Here is a 21,917-nt window from a genome sequence, read left to right as displayed (position 1 = left end):
AAGCGGAAGGATTTTGGCCCAGTTCGCGTGCCGTTACGGCTGCGCGTCACGCTGAGGATTGTGGGAGTCGGCGGCCTACGTGAGCCTTGGAGAGGTCTCGTAGTTGGTGAGTGGGGTTGGGTTCCAGAAAAAGGGCTTGTCGAGGGGGCAGAATCAGTCTCTGACAGGGTCTCCATCGGATTCGTGAGGGCCGCGCTCTTCCTCCTTGCCTTCCCGACTTCTTTCTTCAGGCTTCCTTGCTCTTCCTTCGCGTCGTGTTGAGGGACCTCTTCCCCAAAGCGGCTCTCTGAGGTTTGGGAGTTGGGAAGGAGACCCTAGTTCCGGGGTCACCCTGGTGTTCCCCGCGTTAGAGGGTGGGTAGAAGGGGAGGGTGGGCTACAGAGATGAGGGCGGGCGTCGGAGATGAGGTCAGGTCGCCTTCCCCTCTCCGAATATCTGGAGTGTATCAAGTGCTTTCGTTCTAAACACTTATACACATTAGCTCTAATAGTTGAATGAAATGGTACCTACCCTACCCCATAAGGTTGTTCAGAGCGTTAAATGTTTAATTGTATAAGTTCATCATAGTCAAGCCTTGCTTTTGAAACAAAGCACTACTACCATGTATTTATTAACTAGAGTGAGGCTTCACCAGATTCATGAAGGGTGGTAGTATTTAAAGGGGGAACTTTGAGCTAAACCTGAATTGATTTTGGTCTGTTTAGTTAGGAGACTAGCCACATAGAAGTAAATGCTGTTCCGGGTAGAATGAAGTAAGGATTAACGGAGAGAATGGGACCAGAACGTGAAGAAACAAATAAGACCAACTGAGACTTCGGAATTTTAAATTACATTAGTTTTTTACTTGTAACACATACAAGTATACAAGTGGAAATATAGGATATCCAAGTGAGGGCAGTTGCCTAGTAATCATTTGCCCCCCTCCATAAAGGCCTGGAATTCTGCTTGGTTTTGCCTTAAATTTATTTCTCCATATGATCTGTACTCAAAAGAAGATATTCTGATAGTTTTTTATTTTCTGCATGTGACTCAAAATGAGTTTGGGAAAGGAAATTAGACCTGTTACTTTTATTTTACTTACATTTACCTTAGAATACAGTATTGTGAATTAATATTTTCCCAAAGCATCTTATTTAATTCTTTTAGTAACCTTTCATTATTGTTTTATTTTTTAGTGTTTGTTTTCTTCAAGCATTTGTCCAGTCAGACATTTAAAAATGGCATCCAAACAAGAAATAATGAGTGACCAGCGGTTTAGGCGGGTTGCAAAGGACCCGCGATTTTGGGAAATGCCAGAAAAGGATCGAAAAATCAAAATTGACAAGAGATTTCGAGCAATGTTTCATGACAAAAAGTTCAAGTTGAATTATGCTGTGGATAAAAGAGGACGCCCCATCAACCATAGCACTACAGAGGACTTGAAGCGTTTTTATGACCTTTCAGATTCTGATTCGGATCTCTCTGATGAAGATAATAAAGCATTGAACCAAAAGAAAATGAAGAAGAAAAAAACCCAGACTAAAACCGAAAAAGAATCAAAAACTCTTGTTGAGGAGAAAAAGAAAGAAACCAAAAAAATTAATCAAAAGGATTCTGGAAATAAGAATGATTTAGATAACTCCGAGAGAATTCAGAAAATGAAAACCTCGTGCAAATCTAAGAAGATAGAGTCAATAAGTCCCAAGAACGATAGCAAAGAATTTATACAAAAAAGTACAAAAGGGAAAAAAACCATTGTTCAACATAATACAGACTTGTTTCCCAAAGGAAAATTAAGAACAGTAGACTCAGGCACCTCTGAAATTGCACATTCTCCCAAACTCAAGTATTCTGAGACAGGAAGAGAAATGCAATCAGGTTGGTTGGAAAGAACTAAAGATTCTTTGGTATTACATTACTTATTTTTACACTGGTCTTTTAAAAAAGGAAATATATGTAATAAGTATTTTCATAGTATCATAAAAGTGGTCAGATGCTTATTTGGAAGTATAAAGCTATGAAAGAAAAAATACCATATGATAATGAATTTTTGATTTGATGCTATAATGGCTAGAAGAGAGACAAAAATTTAGGTCTTGAGGCTAAACAGTGATTTTGATTTGTGGTGGGCACTAGTGACAGCTAGGTTTTCCAACCATATAAAATGTTACATGGTCTCATCACAGGATAAAAAGAGGTGTGTCTGAAGAAGGTAAGTAGAGTTGGGTGCTCATTCCTTCCTTCATTCATTCAACTACTTTTAGTAACTAATATGTGGCAGATAGAACATTGAGTAAGACATGGTTCCCCCATCTCAGGGCTACTGTTAGTGTATATGACGCCTGTGCAAATTAGAAAAAGATGTGCCCTTCTGGACACAGCACTTCCAGAGCTCACAGTTTGGTGAGGATAGCACCTTTGAGGGAGGCACAGGTTCTTTTCCCCTGAACAGACACAGTACTCCTGCAAGGTGTATGGCTTCGTGATTGGAGTTTGGCCTTGATTTCAGCCCTTCTTGACCCTTTGCAGATCACCTTTTGCAAATAACAACCTGCTAAACTCTGTGCAGTGGCACTGGTCTAAAGCAGTGCTGTCCAATAGAAATATATAATTTTGAATTTTCTAATGGACACTTTAAAAAGTAAGAAGAAACATGAAATTAATTTTATTAATATATTTTATTTAACCTAATATATCAAAAATTATTTCAATATGTATTCAACAAAAAATGTAATGGGATATTTTATATTCTATTTTCATACTAATATCAAGTTGGATGAGCCATCTTTCAGGTGCTCAATTGCCATATGTGGCTGCTGGCTACCATATTGGACAGTGAGATCTAAAGCAGAAGAAATTAATCAGAACCATAATACAAAATAGAGTAATTTAAAGTGCCATAGAAGAACAGGGCTCTGAGAATTTGGAGGAGGAGGTCACTCAAGATATGGTAATCAGTAAAATTCATAGGTGAAGTGCTATTTTAGTTGGGGTTTGGAAGAATTAAATTTGGGATTCAGAGTATTCTACACAGAAGGAACATTTTGAGCAGAACTTTTTGAGCAAGTTGGGCTTGCTCAGAAGAGATCAGTATTCCCATTTGATTAGATAATAAGGTGTCTGAAGGGGTGAGCGAATAATAAAGCTAGAAATGGTTGTTTGAAGCTAAGTAAGAAACATCTGACTCTAGTTCATGTTTACAAGTTTTCTAAGCTTATTAAAAAGTTGCGTCACCTCTGGCAGCAGGAAATTTTGAGTGTTGGTATTGTTGATGGTTGGTGTTGTAACTGAAAATTGGTGATGTTCAGATAAGCCAGACAAAGGCTGGCTGTGATTACAGGACCCAAGGAAGGTAGGCATCAAGAAGAGGCAGAGAGAGGTCTTGACAGGCCATAATCACACTGGGAAGGTAGGAAGTATCAGGCAGTGGACAGAATTCTAAATAGCAGAGACTAGGGGTCAGGGGTGAGATTTGTAGTGGAACCACACAGCAAACTGAGGTATAGGGACAAGGGATGCAAGTCTGGTTACTGAAAGTGGAGAATAAGATCAGGCTGGGAACAGCAGCAAGGTTGGCTTGATGCTGAGTTTGTGAGCGAAGTTAGTCTAGCATCCTTCAAATTTCACTGGATTTAGGGCATTAGATTAATATAACATATCCATATAATCCTTGAGGTTGATTTTACAGAATCTCTTGACATATCTTTTTTTTTTTTTTTTTTTTTTTTTTGTGGTACATGGGCCTCTCACTGTGTGGCCTCTCCCGTTGCGGAGCACAGGCTCCGGACGCACAGGCTCCACGGCCATGGCTCACGGGCCCAGCCGCTTCGCGGCATGTGGGATCCTCTCGGACTGGGGCACGAACCCGTGTCCCCTGCATTGGCAGGCGGACTCTCAACCACTGCGCCACCAGGGAAGCCCCTTGATATATCTTTTTTAATTTAATTTTCTCAGTAACCATGAGAAATTAGGATATATTCATTAGGAAACAAGTGATCTATGTGAGGATACACAGAGCTGGGCCAGTAACTCAGGTCTTTGACTCTTTCTATCCCACCATGTTGTTTGCTGTAATTTACATTGGTTCCACAGTTTAGAAAAAGCATTATCTGTAAGTAGAGATCAAGTGACTCCACCAGCACCATCTTTTTTTCTTTATTCATTCATGACTTATCATTCCAGCAAGTGCTGTGTAGAAGGGGCTTTTTAAGTGCTATGAGGTAAAGGTGATGTAAGGAGTTGCAGTTTAATATTACATATCATCTTAAAATGTTGATTCCCAGCACTTGCACTCCTAAGAATTTATTTTAAGTAAACAGTTGGACATGTGTTTAAAGAATTGTGCATTATAGCATTGTTTTTTAAAATTTTTTACATGGTAACATAAATCATTAGGGGATTGATTAAATAAGTTATGATATATCCAAATATGTTCATGACATACGAAGTTTTAAAAATAAGTTACATGGGAATTCCCTGGTGGTCCCATGGTTAAGACTCTACACTTTCACTGCTGAGGGCCCGGGTTCCATCCCTGGTCAGGGAACTAAGATCCCGAAAGCCACGTGGTGCGGCCAAAAAAAAAAAAAAAAAAATAGGTTACAAAATAGAATAAATGATATGACTAGCTACTTAAATTAGTGGGCATATCATAGAAAACAAATTTAGGGAGTTATGTACCAAAATAACCACTCAGTTATCTCTGAATGAAAAATTACTAGTCATCTTTATTTTCTTTGCTAAACCATATTTTCTTAATTTGTTACAGTGAGCATTCATTACTTTTATAATCAGAGGGAAAATGATAAAGCATTTTTTTAAAGTAGGTGAATAATAGTAGTGTTTATAGTCACTACTAGAGCAGTACCATCTAGGAATAGAGGTAGTTACTTATTTTTCTGTTCCCTCATTATTTAGAATAAGGCTTTGTACAAGGTAGGCTCTGAGCAAATGTTTAGTGAATGAATAAATATTCTGAATGTACTTGATATTGTCAAAAATATTAAAATACTAGATCTCTTTAAGTCTCCCATGTATCAATTTATTATACAACCCCAAATGTGATATGTGTACCATTGTCATGTGAGAAGATGTCATATGTCAGGTGATACTCAAACATTTTTTATATTAATAGTTACGTAGTTCAACATCTTAGGTAAAAAAATGTAACCACCATATCACGTTTGTGGCTTCAGGGATATTGTTTAGAACAAGCTAATATTTTTAATTTAAAAAAATTCAGCTTCATGAAAAATATCAGTGACAGGCAAAAATCATGAAAATTGTATAGAAATAACTGATGTTTGAGAAATATTGCAATACTAGATAGAGCTGTGTCCCCAAGGTGTTATTTTAAGCAGGTTGCTTAAAAGTGAATTCTAATGCTTATCTAATAGTAACTTTCACTATCATGCTGGTGTTTTTCTGGTCCCATTTATAGAACTGATGATAATGCCTTTTTTTGGCTTTTTCACATCTACTAGTTAGTTATCTTTATTACTCCCCCCTCTTGTGGTACTAAAATAAAGCTCAGTTCCTACTTTCCTCCTAACAAAACTCCTTTTCATTTGGTCTCAGGTCGGGCATCTTTTTGAAGCCTTCCTTATTATAAATACCTCTCTGCCGGCAAATTTAGGTGTTTGTCTCTGTGGTGCTTTAGAACATAATTTCATAAATCAGTAAATGATTTCTTTTGTTTATGAGCTCATGAAGAGCATGGGATCATGTTATAAATCATTTCCCTTTTTGGTCCCCCCAGCTCAATTCTTTGTACATAGTACTCAATATTTGGTCAGTGAATGACTATTATAAGATTATAGGACCACTTATAGGCTTTATCCACTTAGAACCTGTGAATCAGAAACATAAGCTCCAACTTAAAGATGAATAAGATATATAAGATATATCTATACTCACACAGATATGCACAGAATAGATAGAAGCATATGATTGTTTTAGAAATAGGAAATCAGTCCTTTCTGTGTATAATGAGGGCCAAAAAAAACCCCAGTTTAAGGTGAAACCAGTCTTTCATATATTGCTAACCATAAGTCAGTTGCAAACTTTAAGGTATAGCAGAAAAGTTATTATTTTGCTCTCTTCATAAGTGATCTTATCCACATCACAACTTTTGTTATTATATACAAGAATCAGTCAAAAATTTTATTTCCAGCTCAGATTTCTCTGAGCTGTAAGACTCATACAGCCAACGGCCTTCTCTATGTCTCCTCTTAGATGACTCAGAGGCACTTCCAGTTCAACATATCCAAAACCAAATTCATGATATACCTCCACCAAACAAACTTGTTCTCTTCCATCATTACCTCTTTTTCTGTCTGTCCATCTAACTAGCTAGCTCCTTCTGCAAGCCAAGAAGCTAGGACTCATCTTTGATACTGCCCAGATTCCCCATATCAAGCCCCTGTCACTGATTACTGTTGGTCTTACCTCCTGACTCTGAAAGTCAAGAGCGACTCACTACTCTACATCTCTACTGCCACCAACTTAGTGCTACCTTCATTTCTCGCCAGGAATACTGTACTAACCTTTTAATTCTTTTTCACATCCACTCTTAACTCCCTCTAGTCCAGTTTTCTACACCATTGCTGAGGTGATCTCAATATGCAAATCTGATGATGTCCCTCCTTCTGAAAATAGCAGTGGCTTCTCATATGTTTTTATGATGAAGTCCAAAGCTACATGGCACCTACCTAACTCTTCAGTTTCATTTTCTACTTCTGTACAAGAAGACTTCTGGCTATCTGTAATCCAGACATGCTTGCCAACTTTTTTCTATTAGTGGATCTTTACATATGCTTTTCTTGCTATTTGAAACATTTCCTTCATCTATTAGTCTAACTCTGACTACTTAATTCCTCTTCATCCTTCTAGTAGCAACTCGTTTATCACTTACTTAGGGACCCCTATTTTGTGCTCTTATAGCATCTTGTAACATTTCTTCTTGGCACTTATCCTAGTTGTAATTTCATTTTTTTATGTGCATTGATTTGATTGATTTTATTTGATCAATAACTGTCCATCTGTCCTCTTCACCTGACTGGAAGCTTATTGAGGGCATTGATTGCTTCTCTTTTGCCAATGGTAGTATGTTGAGTACCTAACCCAGAGCAGACACTCCATAAATATTGAATGAGTATATGAATCTACTTGTGTGATCTGGGTATATATTAAGATTTCTATTAAATAACTTGGTTAGGCATGAATTTTGCTGAATTTATATTTTCCTTTAGTCTGTTTCATAGAAATTATATTTTCACTGGATTTGAGGTCAAAATAACTTGGATTTAATTTAATTCAGTGTTTACGTTTTCTTAATTTCTCCCACCTTTGGCCTTTTTGCAGTGGTTCCATTCATAATGGCAAGAGACAGTGATGGTCGTGAAAACTCAGCAAGTGGTAAAATGTTTGACAAAGAAGCTCTGGAGGAAGATTCAGAAAGTGTTAGTGAAATAGGAGGTGATGAAGAATCTGAAGATGAATTTACAGGCATTTGTAGAGCTGTTGCTGCTGATCTTCATGATGATGATGATGATGATGATGATGATGATGATGATGGAGGGAATGAAGATGATGAGGAGGAAGATGAAGATGAGGATAGTGAGGATGATGATGAAAGTGACAGTGGCCCCGATCTTGCGAGGGGCAAAGGAAATATAGAAAGTAGTTCTGAAGATGAAGAGGATATGGCATATTTACTTCCAGAGGAATCTGGATTTGAGCATGCTTGGAGAGAATTAGATAAAGATGCTCCTCGGGCTGATGAGGTGACCTTTTGAATAAATAAGATTATTTGTCAAGAGTACAGTAGAAGTAGCTGTTATAGATGGGAGGATTGATGCCATTAAATTAGCAAGGAAATGCTTTATTGGTAAATCATACTCTTGATGATGATTCTGATTAAAACTTCTTGATACAGAATATACCTATATAAAGTACATGTCTGTCCAAGCAGATAGGGATGAACTTCTATATAAATAATTAAAAGTCACATGAAATTTTTAGAGAATTCTTGTTTTAACTAGGAATTTATATTTCAATTCCTACTGCACCTATTAGAAATGCTATAGATTAATATACTCAACTTTCCTACTTATGGGTGGCAGAATAGCTTAACAAACTTGGTGGTTAAAGAATCAGCTCGTCATCGTGTTCTGATTCAAGAACTAAGAACCAAGTAAGAGAAAGTGCTTTTCTGTTGACAGTTTTACTTTTGTGTGACTCATCTGAAGTTTTCTTTTACATATGGAAACCACTTAAATACTATATTAATGATTTCAGGATTTGGGGAAAAGAAGGCATTATATTTTTACTATCTTAATTTTGCAAGCATTGGGAATGATACAGATTATGTCATATTTAATTTTTCTCATTTCTTAGATTACACATCGATTAGCAGTTTGCAACATGGACTGGGATAGATTGAAGGCAAAAGATTTGCTGGCTTTGTTCAATTCATTTAAACCTAAAGGAGGTGTTATATTTTCTGTAAAGGTGAGAATTGATTTTATTTTGAAGTATTTCTAAGCATTCTAAGTTAAATCTCTTTTTTTAAAGTCTTAGTTTTCCTTCTAAGGAAAATCTGGAAGTTGTCCAATACAGTTAAGGCACAAAACTGATATAATAGGTATGAAAGTAAGAAAGGAAGAGGTAAAATTATTGCTCGGTTATATGATTGTGTTTAATTTAAAAAAACAAAGAAATCAACTGAAAAGCTGTTATAATAAAGCTCAGTAAAGGGACAAGGTATAAGATAAATATTTAAAAAAATGCTTCATTACTAGAATTAGCAAGAAGAAAAATTAGCAGCAGAAACATATAAAAGCCTTAGAAATTACCTTAAACAAATTGACCTATATGAAGTAAGCTGTGACACTTGATAAATAATACTTGAAAAACTTAAATTTTGAGATACCATATTTCTAGAGAGCCCGCATAGGTATTAAGACTCTAGGCTTGGGGCTTCCCTGGTGGTGCAGTGGTTGAGAGTCCACCTGCCAATGCAGGGGACGCGGGTTCGTGCCCCGGTCCGGGAAGATCCCACATGCCGCGGAGCGGCTGGGCCTGTGAGCCATGGCCGCTGAGCCTGCGCTTCCGGAGCAACGGGAGAGGCAACAACAGTGAGAGGCCGTGTACCGGGGGGAAAAAAAAAAAAGACTCTAGGCTTTGTAGTATGACAGACCTATATTCAAATCTTGATTCTGATACATGCTGTATGATCTTGTGCATTTTATTGATTAATTTCTCAAATGTGTTTTCTCCTCTAAGTAGATATAACAGTAGTATTTCTTAAGGTAGTGGTAAGGATAAAATGAAAAGGAGATCATGCTAAGTATTTAGTACAGTGCCTGAAACAGCTCTAAATTACTATTGTTCAGTGTAAGTATTTAAGATGTCAGTTCTGCAGTTTTAGTATAGTTTCAATCAAAATCTCAGTTCAAATGAAAGTTAAGAAAAAGGTTACCATTAATCATCTAAAAGAATAAACAAGTGAGAATGACTCACAAGTTTTTGAGAAATCATACCAGTATAAAAGGATTCACCCTACCAGTTACAATATTTCAACATTTTAAAATGCTACAGAATTTAATAGCTTTGGGTAAAAGTACAGGGACAACTTGATGGAATAGGTAGATAGAAGAGTTTGTATGATAATTTAGATCAAAATAAACTTCTTGATTACATGGTATTGGAACAAACGGACAAGTCCTTGTTTGGAGAACTTAGTGCAGGTCCTCGTAATAGCCCCAAATGATAGCCAGATGAAATGAAGAAAAAAATTTAAAACTACAGGCAGAATAAAATAGAATGGTATTTTTGTTAAATCTTGTGTTTTAGGAGATGGGTAGTAGGAATCTCTGGACTTACAAAGAGGAAAAAAAATACAAAGAATCAACAGATGTAAGCATATATACTAAAAACTTCTGCATTGAAACCTATTTTATGCAACTTAGATTAGTAAGAAAAACTTGGATCCCCTAGTGGATAAATTAGATATTTCAAACAACTCAAAAAAGTGTACATTAGTTAATAGATGAATATTAAGCCCAGTTGTATCAAAACAATACAGATTAATACAATTATATTTCTTGAATCTCAAAAGTAGCCAAGATAGAAAAATACCAAATCTAGGCAAGTGTGACTCCTTCTTATACCAAGACTATATCTAACCTGTGTGATAAGATTGTCATCAGTTCTTTTTTATTTAAAGAATTTCTTTAAAAGAAAGCATTGGATAAACCATATGATTTTAGGGATAAGTTAGGTATTACAAAATTATTTTTCTTCATTGTTCTATGTATTTCTTTAATCATTTTAATATATCTCATTTAAATTATTTAATCCAATCATTTTTCGTGTGTGTGTGTGTGTGTGTGTTTATGTATCATTCCTTGAACTTAGAATCTTGTTTCACTTTTCTTAATTTTTCCCTTAGAGCCCAGAATGTATGGAGGAGATATTCTATTTTTGTTCCCAAGCCCACATCTGTTAATCCCCAGCCAAAATGACTATTTTTAAGATTATTCCTCAGGATGCTTTAGCTTCCTATAGTGGGTTTGGAAGTGAAGCATTCTTGCTGTTTTCATTGAGTCCAGTTGTTTAGAGTTCCTGACCTTGACAGGTCTGTGTATTATAAGAAAAGGGAAATATAAATTACATTAATCTTATTTTTTTGTGTTTAGATATATCCTTCAGAATTTGGAAAGGAGAGGATGAAGGAAGAGCAAGTTCAAGGACCAGTAGAGTTATTAAGCATTCCTGAAGATGCCCCTGAAAAGGACTGGTATTAAAACACTCTAGAAAATAAAACTAAACCTCATGAGTTTGTGTTACTAGTTCAGAAATCTGGTCACTTTAATAGTTGGGACTAAAGTTTACACTTGTGCCATTCATGGTTAAAACAGGTTGCAAAGCAGGTTAAAGTCTGTCAGAAGTGGCACACTATTCCAATAACATTTTTTGTGTGTATTTGTATTTCTATATTCATGAAAATTATTATTGCAGTTTTAAAAACATGTCATGATTAAACTGATTTAGAGGTCTCAGCCTCATTGCCCTGAATCAGTAAGTTTTGCTTTTTTTCTGAGATGTTCCTTTTATGTAAATGGCATTGAAACTGTTTGCCTTCAAATTATGTAATTTCTCTTATTTAAGGATTAAATAGAAAAATACAAGAATAGTAGAAAAAGTTCTTAATCATAGTAATGTAGTATAGAAAAAAGTTTAAGGTAGTTTTTAATCCACTAGGTGGAGCTATATGTGCACTTAATAAAAATTGGTGGCAAAAGAGCAGATGAAGACCCTCAAAGAATATGCTGTAGTTAAGTTGAATTTATACCATGTAGACTTGACAACATCTGAATAAAGTTTTACAAGATCAGTAATTTCTTTATAATAAAAGCTAATGCTTTCCTAGAATATTTTATAATACAGTGATCCTCTCGAGTGGTTTTACTTGAGAAGACTGTATGTGATAGCAAAACAAACAAAAAAATAGCTATTCTAAGAATTAAAATCACAGGTAAGCACATGTAGTTCTTGGTTTCCTTTTCTAGATATCAAATTCCAGTCAAAATCCCTGGTCTGTACCTTGTCAAAATAATAAATTGGGCTTAAGTATTTAATGTTCATGAAGGCAAAATCATAAAGGAAGGTTGGATTGGAATAAAAACCAGTTTGTAATATATTTTTCTTGGAACAATTACATTTATTTTTTAAAGGGAGAGTATTTGTGTTCCTGTTTAAGTAAGCCTAATGAGTTTTTCCCCTTTTAGGACCTGTAGAGAAAAACTGAGAGATTATCAATTCAAACGACTGAAGTACTATTATGCAGTAGTAGACTGTGATTCTCTTGAAACAGCTGCTAAAATTTATGAGGATTGTGATGGCCTGGAATTCGAAAGTAGTTGCTCGTTCATAGATCTCAGGTAATCTAGTGTGTGTTGTACCAATTTAATCTTGTAGCAGAACATGTTTATAAGAATTGAAATATTAGAACTGGTAGTGCTCTCTGTCCTTTCATATTCTAAGAGGATTTTTTGCTTTTGGTGAACTCTCTTGTAGAACATCACTCTTAAGAAAGAAAACTGGAATGAGAAAATGCTAAAGTATTAGGTATGAGTCACCTCACATTTATGTCCTTTCAGATATGTCAGATATGTTTTTAGGATGATGGGCTTTATGTAGCGATATTTCTTTGCAACTCTCTTTTAGAACTAGGAACCAGGGTGAAGTAACTTTTTAAAAAGCATTGAGGTGGAGGCAAAGAAATTTGCTTGTAATAAACTAGTAGCTCTTGATCTGTGCCATCCAATACAGTAGTCAGTAGTCATATCTGGCTTGTTTACATTTATTTAACTAAAAATTTTTAAAAGTTTAAACTCATTTGCTTAGTCACACTAGGCACATTTCAAGTACTTAATGACCACATGTTGGACAGAACAGATACAGAACTTTACCGTCATCACAGAAAGTTCTGTTGGGCAGTGCTGCTCAGTGAATGGTGTTGCTGGCTTTATCTTCAGACTTGGGCATTATTTCCACCACATGCTCAGGCTTCACTGACCTGAGCTGAAAAACCTTACGTGTTTGGGAATGTCTGTTCTAAGGAAACCGGGAAGCCCAACTACTGTACCATTTTATCATTAGCCTAGTTCTTTGAACCCAGTGAACCCATTCTACTGTGACATTTTCAATAGAAATCACTTGTTTGTATCCAGGTTTGTTAACGGCTTTGTTCTCAAAGTGAAATATTTTAGGGAAAAAATGCATCAATTGATAATCACTGTGGCTTTCACACTTCAAAAACATTCCAACTTGTAGAAGAATACAAGTAAAATTTTTTGTATTGATAATTTAGGGTAAGAGTTTAACATACTTAAGTATATAGCAAGAAGGGCATATCTCATCAAACAAGACATTTCCTTCTCTTTTCTGTTAACAGTTTCAAAAGGAGGTACTTGTTTTGGGTATATAAATAGTAGTTACCAAACATTTGTTAGAATGTCAAACTCTGCGTATCATGAGTTCACGTTCACATGTTCTTTTCGGGATCATTTTATTCTTTCTGTTTCCTTTTTGGGACATTTTCATGCAGTATTAGAATAAGCTTTGGCAGTACGTAGAAAATAAAATCAATGACCATGGAAAAACTTATATTCCCTGTTTTATTTTGTCATATATAATTTTGTAATGAAAATTGAATTTTCTGCTGCCATCCTGTTATCTAGGGCAGGGGTTCCCAATCCCTGGGCTGCAGGCTGGTACTGGTCCACAGCCTGTTAGGAGCCAGGCTGCACAGCAGGAGGTGAGCGGCAGGCGAGCAAGCGAAGCTTCATCTGCTCCCCATCGCTCCCCATCACTCGCGTTACTGCCCTAAGCCTAACACCCCACCCCCAAACCCCGTCCGTGGAAAAATTGTCTTCCACGAAACCGGTCCCTGGTGCCAAAAAGGTTGGGGACCGCTGATATAGACCTAATGAACCTTAATTATTCATTCCTCCCCTCAAAAATCATTTTTGATGCAATATACAGCAGGTGCTTTTTCATGTGTGGAAATAAAATCTCCTATATAAATTACAAAACCTAAATATAATAACCATGGATCATTTCTCTTTGCTTTTTTCCTCCCATTCCTTAGCCTGATGCTTAAGGATTGTCAAACAATTACAGTGGCTAATTTACATTTAACAACTACTTATTTGTGAAAAAAATTATAAAATTGTTAAGATTTTTTTAGTCTTGAAGAATCAACCTTAAGCTTTTCCTTATTTTCAGTGGCACCTCATATGTATGATACTTTATATTCAGAGCACTTACCCATTAATAATTCTATTTGATCTTCAGAATATCATATAGCAAGCCAATGACTGAGCTATCAGGAATCTAGGTCTTTTTGAAACATGAGGGACCCATGTGTGTTTACACCTGACTCATATTAACTGACTCCTAACGCAGGGTTTCTGCCTACACAGACTTCACTCAAATTTGGTGGAATTACAGATTTATAGCTTAGGAATTTCAGAAATTTTGTGCCAAGGTTATTTCTAACGTTGTTTGCTTCATCTACATGTGTGTTCTGTAGAATCTCTTATATGGTGTGTATGTATACACTATGCCTAATTAGAAGAGAATCTAAACTCTGGTTGTTTATCACTGCAGCATATGTTTAAATAAATTTATTTTTTTTCTTTGTTTCTTAGGTTTATACCAGATGATATAACTTTTGATGATGAGCCCAAGGATGTAGCCTCAGAAGTGGATTTAACAGCATATAAGCCAAGATATTTCACATCTGCTGCAATGGGAACATCAACGGTATTTCTTAACTTTAGAAAATATATAGCTGGACTCCATTTCTTTAAGAAAAGAGTTATTTACTTACAGCATCTTTAGAAATGGAAAGGGTTCAAAATTTTAAAGCATAAGTACAAATAGAAATCAAACACAGGTGTATTTGCATTTTTATCTCCCACATGTGTTGGAACCTATTTTCAAATTTTTGTTATGCCTTTAAGCCTGAGTCAATTACCTGCAAATGTTTCTTTTTTCCCTTCTATCTTTCCCATACAGTGTTACTTAACTAGATTCTTTAATAAGTAATATGTTAGTTATTAATATCCTAGGGAGTAGGGGTAAGGAGGTGACAGATTACTTCAAATCACAGTTAAAACCAGTGGAAATTTAAAAGAGAAACACATTTTTCCTGCAGATATGATCCAAAATCCTAAAAACAATTGCAGTAGAATAATTCAGGACTACTAGATGTCACAGTAATGCTTAATAATGAACAGCCAATAGATGTTTGTTGAATTCGTTGGTTACTTAGCTGCCTAGTTTCTCTGCCCTTCTATTCTATATACCTTCTAGCCACAGCTGGACTCGGCAGCAGCCATACGGGCGTCTCATTGCCTTTTTTGTGACAAGCCACTGTGCTCTTCTGAGGATAGGCTGGTGGCAGAAAGAGAGCTGCTGTATCTGTCACCTGCAGCCTGTGGGTACTATGCGGCCTTAATTAGTTACTGAGTACAGGGAAACCCCACCAGTATGCAATAAGTGAAGTCTAAAAGATTCAGTCACATAAAATGCAGGATCATGTTATTTTCTAGACTAAGAAATGGGCAAGCCTATCCAGCCAGCCAGTCTGGAGTTCCTATGGTCTGGCTGTATCATCCACATCTGTTCCAGTTCCATCAGTGGTTTTGTGGTTATCAGTTCAGTCTTAATTATCAGGATAAGAATAATTCTGAGTGGTGACTAGCTGGAATTTCTCTGACAATGGCAACTATTTTAAGGATTGGATCTCTTGGTGCCCATTCTGTTGTCCTGAACTGGAACGATTAGCCTGAGGGGGAAGAAAAGCAAGGATGTGGGACCCGCCCTGTGATGAAGATTAAACCTCTAACTGGACTCTGAGAATGGGGGCTACATAGAGGACAGGAGCCAATCACAAGACCGATGATGTTATAGATGAATTCCTGTGTTGTGGGGGTTTACTGTACTTCCAACAAATAGACGCCTTTTTCATCAGTGGCTCTTAATCTCTTTTGGAAAATGGACCACACTGAGATTGTGTTGAAAGCTTTATCAGCAAATTTCAGACAGTTTGTAAGACCTCCTGAAATGCCTAGAACTCCAGGTGAAAAACATGTCTTGACTCATTCATAATAATGGTACGGGGCTTCCCTGGTGGCGCAGTGGTTGAGGGTCCGCCTGCCGATGCAGGGGACACGGGTTCGTGCCCCGGTCTGGGAAGATCCCACATGCCGCAGAGCGGCTGGGCCCGTGAGCCATGGCCACTGAACCCGCGTGTCTAGAGCCTGTGCTCCGCAACGGGAGAGGCCACAACAGAGGCCCACGTACCACACACACACACACAAAAAAAATAATAATAATGTTACTTTTTTCACTAGTGCATTTTCTTGTTTCTTTTCACCACAATCAGTCCATACACTGATGAATTTTTACTCCAAATAATAGAATGCCTTGCATATAGTAAAGAGTTAGGAGGATGAAGGCACTGGTTAATTGAAATGGTTCCCTTTCCACAGGCAGAAAACTTTTCATTAAGCATGTTATTTATTATTTGTTTTAGCATGTCTTAACTTTTTTAGTTTACTGTTAAACATACAAGTTAATGATAAATATTCTTTAACAAGTTTGGGTTGCTGACATTTCCATTTTTATTTGTTGTTTTTTTCTTATTCATTGGTGAAAGGTGGAGATCACTTGGGATGAGACAGATCATGAAAGAATTACAACACTCAACAGGAAATTTAAAAAGGAAGAGCTTTTGGACATGGATTTTCAAGCCTACTTAGCTTCCTCTAGTGAAGACGAAGAAGAGATAGAAGAGGAGCTACAAGGTACTGTTCATCTTTTGGTGTTCTACATTTGTAAGCATTTAGATACCTAACCTAGACTTACTAATGGAAATAAGTTTGACAGCTTAAAAGGGAATATCAAACTAATCTTCAAACTGTCTGTGAAGCAAGCTCACATACACAGTATTATATACACCTTTAGATAGTAAGTGAAATTTTTTATTTAAAGGTATTTTCTTAGCCTGAATTTCTTTAACCAAAAACTCTTTGAAACCCTGACCTCACAAAAAAAGTCTGGCCTTTTAGACTAGTCATGATTGTTGTAGTTATGCAATCACTTAAACTAGTAAAATGCTTTATTACCTCCGCCCCCCCTTTTTAAACTAAGAGCTTCTTTTGGATTATTTTTTATATTCCATTTTTCTGCTCAATTAGTTTACAAAGTAGACTCTTTCTGTCCATTTAGTGATTATCCTAGAAATCATGACTTGTATCCTTATTAAAGTTTAATGCTAATTAATATTTATACCCTCCTAGAGAATACAAGGAATCTTAAAACAACTTTCATGCTATTCTGTATATTGTAATTCTTAAGTCCCATAGGATGTTAATATTACTCTTTTGTTTAAATTTACCCACATTTTCCATACGGCTTTTGCTCCTTATTCTTTTATAAATCTCATACATCTGTCTGGGATCATTTTCCTTCTGCCCTAAGTATATCTTTGATAATTTCCAGTAGTATCTACTGGTGTCAAGCTCTTGAATTTTAGTTTAGTCTAAAAATTTCCTTTTTTGCCTTCATTTGTGAAGATATCTTCACTGGTAAAAAAATTCTAGGTGGACAGTCCTCCTGTCTCCACATTGAGGATAATATCCTGCTGGCTTCTGGCTTCATTGTTGTTTTTGAGAAGTCAGCCGTCAGTTTACTTTTTTCAGTCTTTTGAAGATTGCCTGGATTTTATTCATTCACTGCTTTTAAAGTTTTCTCTTCCTTTTTGTTTTTCTGCAGTTTTAATATGAACTAAGAATAGATTTTTAAAATTTATTGTGCTTGAAGTTTGTTGTTTTTCTTGCATTTGTGGCATGGTATCTTTCAATCAGTTTTGGAATATTCTCAGCCATTATCTGTTCAGGTATTCTCCCCTCTCCTCTGGGACTCCAATTAAATATATGTTAGATCTTTTCACTGTAACTTCCATGTTGTTTCTCTCCTGTATTTTTTATCTATTGTATTTCTGTGCTGCTTTCTGAATATTTTTTCTTACCTATCTTCCAGTCCACTAATTCTCTTTTCAGCAGTGTTGAATCTGCTTATGGACTGTTCATTGAGTTAATTTTGATTATTATATTTTTTTACTTGTAAAAGTCCAGTTTGACTATTTTTCAGATCAGCAATATCAACTTTTTAACAGTTTTTACTCATTGCAGTTATTTTCAGTGCCTTCTTTTATTTCTGTAAATAGAGGAAACACGTTTTTGTAGTGTATGTCTGATAATTTCAGTATTTATTTCAAATCTTTTGGGGTTGATTTCTGTTACTTTACAAGATACTTCTCCTGTTCACTTGTATGCCTGGTTAACTTTTTGTGCCGGTTTGATATTTGAGGTGAGAGTGTCTCATCAGAGAGGACTTTCATTTACTCTGGTCATTCTGGAACCACATCACTCCAAGTTTTAAGACTTGAGGTTCCCTGGATCTAGTGGGCAATGCAAGTCTGTGTGAGAGCTAGTTTACTTCTGGTTGACCCTTGCCCTGGAGTATATCCTTTTGGGTCCCTACTAAATGTGGGGGTACTAGCTGGTTCTTTAACTTTTGTTTTCTTGGCCTGCCAGGCTACCAGAACTGTAGGTTAGTCTCACAGCTGTTTCTTTGGTAGATCAGTACATGCACTCAGGGCAAATAGGTCTTGAACACTGGGGTCATCTCTCTGATCACCATCTTCTCCTTGATTTTGACTTGGTAATTCTTCACTAATTTGTCAGTTCTTTGAAGTTTTCTTTTTTTCTTTTTTAAATCCCTCTGAATCTTTTAAAAAGATTTTAAAAAACATTTCATACAGCTTGATGTCCTCAGTAAAATGGTTGGTCTGAAGTGTACCTCGCTTCCCATTAATGGAAGCAGAAGTTCTCAGATTGTCTATATCTTTATCTAAAAATTTTTTTGACGATTAAAACGATCGATGGTGTATTTTAAAATTATATATGTTGTTTGCTTAAAATAGATCATTTTTTAAAAATAGGGCCAAAAAAACCCCTTTTCCCTTATATTGGATCTGGCTCTGTTTGGAAATTTGGTTGCTTGATTGTAATTTCTTATTAGTTTTTGGTTGATACTCTCTCCCAGATATCTTCACACTTTCATTTTCGTTTATTAGATGAATTCTCATGCACAATTATGAGTAAGATAGAATTATGTGCTGACAGCAAATGAAGAACCATATAAGTTAAACATAAAGTATTTTAAATTAGCAGGAGTGAATATTACTTTTATTTATAGCCTGACATTTTTCATACCTATCCTTTTGGTTTTTCTTTTGCATATATATTGTTTTTATAATTTATAATTTTATAAATGTGAAATTAAATAAATCCTAAAATGCTTCTTTAGTATTATCACAGGACCATTAAACCTTAACTTTCTTAAGATCCTATGATTTTAGACTACTGAAGATATTGCTTCACTGATATAAGTTTTTCATAAAGTATTACTCTTGAACTCTGTTTACACATTGAATGGAGAATCATTCCAGTTTCTTTGTTCAGAAATCTCATATTAATAAAACCATATAATTTCTTAGGTATCTAATAGTCTTTGAAAAAGTATATGATTTGCAGTGGTAGTTATATGGGCACAAAAGCCTTCACATTTAAGGCCTTGATGGCTGATGCTTGTTAATTTCTTCGGCATTCCAAACAGTTGAGTGACCATGTTATTTTTAGTGTATACAGAACAGCTGAGTCTTTCTCAAATAGCCTTTACTTTTTTTTTTTTTTTTTGCGGTATGTGGGCCTCTCACTGTTGTGGCCTCTCCCGTTGCGGAGCACAGGCTCCGGACGCACAGGCCCAGCGGCCATGGCTCACGGGCCCAGCCGCTCCGCGGCATGTGGGATCTTCCCGGACCAGGGCACGAACCCGTGTCCCCTGCATCGGCAGGCGGACTCTCAACCACTGCGCCACCAGGGAAGCCCCTAGCCTTTACATTTTTTACCCCCATAGATACACTAATTTATCTACATTTTTTAAAATTTATATACCTATATGGTCATTTAGCACTTTCCTGAAAATTCTGGATAGTTTTTCTTTAGTAGCAGCTCTAAGATAAAGGAAAAAAGATCATTCTGTGTATTCTTGAGAAGATTGAATACAAGTTTTTCAAATAGGTTTTCTTTGTTTGGTTTGGGAGAACTTAACTAGATTTTGAAATGACATTGTTGAATACATTAGGGCAGCAAATATTATGGGAAGATAACCATTAATTTGTCAGTATATTCTTGTTAAGGTCTTGGATTTTGCTGATTTCAAATCCTGACTTCAGCACATAGTGAAGTTACTTAGGTTAGGTTTTCTTAGCTCTCAAGCCTTTCTTTCCAAAGGTATGAAATGAGGATCATAATAGTACCTACTCATGGTTGGAAAAATTGAGATAATGTATGTAAAGTCTTAGCATACTACCTCATGTCATATGTCTTTACTTCTAAAACTTTAAGGATTAATGGCTTTTTGTTTGAAATATACTAATTAACTTTTTTAAAGCATGCATTTTTATTTTTCTTCAGTATTTTAATTGATTGCAAAGTCACTTTAATCTATAGTTTAGTACCTCTGATAGATACATTAGTATATTTGAATGCCTTAGAGTTACTATATGTTCCTGTTGTAGTTTATAAGAGATCATACCAGGGTTTCTTACATTTACAGTTAATTTTTTACTCCTTTTATATTATTAAGGCTTTCACAAAGTTTTGTCCTTGAATTGGGAAAAAACAGACTTCCATGAGTTAACCCACATTTTAGAGATTCAGAAAGTAAAATTTTAGTACTGGAAAAAAATCAATTTAAAGTAGGCCATCAGAGACTTACCACTAAAATTTCAACCTGGAAGGAGCTTGCTTCTAATTATATTTTCAGAAGTAAGCTTTTAATAGAAAGAAATACATTGCCATTTTGTTAATGTGTTCCTGATGTTTTATCCATTGAATTACGGGATACATGACAGAATTCCATCCAACATTATTATTGTGGCACAAAGCACAAACAGGAAAAAAATGAATTTCAGCTGTTTGAGTGAAAATGTAAAAGTGTGATAGGATGGAAAGAATGTCGTGGACTATTTTTTATTCATTTAGAGAAAAAAACTATAAAAACATTTACTTAACCAATTTTTTTCACATCACCTTTTTGAAAATGTTAGGACAGTCTGTTAACATTGATGTTTCACAGCTGAATGCTTAGTAATGTCAGACATATTTAGTGACCAGTTAGCCATAGCTCATAGAAGGGAGGGTCTTCTGTATGCTACTTCTAAATTTTCCTTTACTGGGGACATTTAGTCAATTCAGTAAGTATGTTTTGCATTAAAATCCAGGTTCTTAATTTATGTTTTTGACTTGGAGAATTACAGTGGAAATATAGAGCAAACAAACTTTTCACATATTAGTTTTCTTTGGTAGTTTTTGCCCATGAATTTTATACTGTTCCATTGTATTATAATTATTTTTATGAAATTAGGAAATGTAAACGTGAATATTTTCCACATGAGGAAATTAATTGCACAAACTTCTAATTTATTCATTTTTATTCTTAATGTATTAATGAGATCCTGAGAGTAAGCATGCTTGCTCACTCTCAAATGGAAAGGACTCATTATTCTTTGTTTTGGATTACAGGGAACTTCCTTTATCTGTATCATCAGCATAAATGGCTAAATCCATTTATCAGATGCATCCCAACACTATTCAGGCTCTTTTTATTGACCATACATTTTAAAGCCACACTGTTGGATGGTGGGAGACATAAAGAGGAAAAAAGTGCCATCCCTGCTATCTTGCTTGTAGGGTGGAAAAGTCCAAGAATGTTACATGACTACAGGATTATTTTGAAATATGAATTTTAATAAAAAGAGATTCCCAAGTGTAATATTGTGACCATGCTAACTTATATTGCAACTGATTTTTATTATAAACAAGACCTAAGTCATTTAATTCATTTTGTATTAAGAAATTTAAGTCTGATTTTGATATTCTATTGTTACAGTGTATCTGACGTTGTTTAGGAGGGTGCTGCAGTGACTGAGATTAAACACTGAAGTTAGAAGTAAATTATTTCTGTGTATTAAATGAAATTGATTTTTTTGTTAGGTGATGATGGAGTCAGTGTAGAAGAAGGTGGGAAAACAAAAAGAAGCCAGAAGGATGATGAAGAACAAATTGCTAAATATAGGCAGCTCTTGCAAGTTATTCAAGAAAAAGAAAAGAAAGGCAAAGAAAATGATATGGAAATGGAAATTAAGTGGGTTCCAGGTAAGAATTAGATACTAACTAAATATTCACTTGTTTTCCTTCGTTTTGGGATGTTGGATATAAAAGAAAAGAATA

General features: G+C 35.6%; 1 protein-coding gene across 4 annotated transcripts in view; it reads left to right on the top strand.

Annotated features, from left to right (window-relative positions):
* Window positions 1–50: 50 nt before the first annotated feature.
* Window positions 51–21,917, top strand: part of ESF1 (ESF1 nucleolar pre-rRNA processing protein homolog) — a 60,009-nt gene continuing 38,142 nt past the window's right edge. For 3 of the 4 annotated variants that reach the window (XM_081257471.1, XM_081257470.1, XM_081257468.1), the window contains exons 1-9: window positions 272–353; window positions 1,176–1,857; window positions 7,342–7,763; window positions 8,377–8,490; window positions 10,680–10,780; window positions 11,772–11,924; window positions 14,199–14,313; window positions 16,214–16,361; window positions 21,681–21,842. In XM_081257471.1, the coding sequence (XP_081113597.1) occupies window positions 1,218–1,857; window positions 7,342–7,763; window positions 8,377–8,490; window positions 10,680–10,780; window positions 11,772–11,924; window positions 14,199–14,313; window positions 16,214–16,361; window positions 21,681–21,842 (1,855 nt within the window). In that variant the 5' untranslated portion in view covers window positions 272–353; window positions 1,176–1,217. Of the gene's footprint in view, window positions 107–271; window positions 354–1,175; window positions 1,858–7,341; window positions 7,764–8,376; window positions 8,491–10,679; window positions 10,781–11,771; window positions 11,925–14,198; window positions 14,314–16,213; window positions 16,362–21,680; window positions 21,843–21,917 lie in introns of those variants that run through there. The other variant, XM_081257469.1, reaches the window with a different exon arrangement.

This window comes from Mesoplodon bidens (genome assembly GCF_964165515.1).
Source record: "Mesoplodon bidens genome assembly, chromosome: 15".
Classification (NCBI taxonomy): domain Eukaryota; kingdom Metazoa; phylum Chordata; class Mammalia; order Artiodactyla; family Ziphiidae; genus Mesoplodon; species Mesoplodon bidens.
The sequence above is the reverse complement of the archived record's forward strand: the minus strand, read 5'-3'. Positions and strand labels throughout refer to the sequence as shown.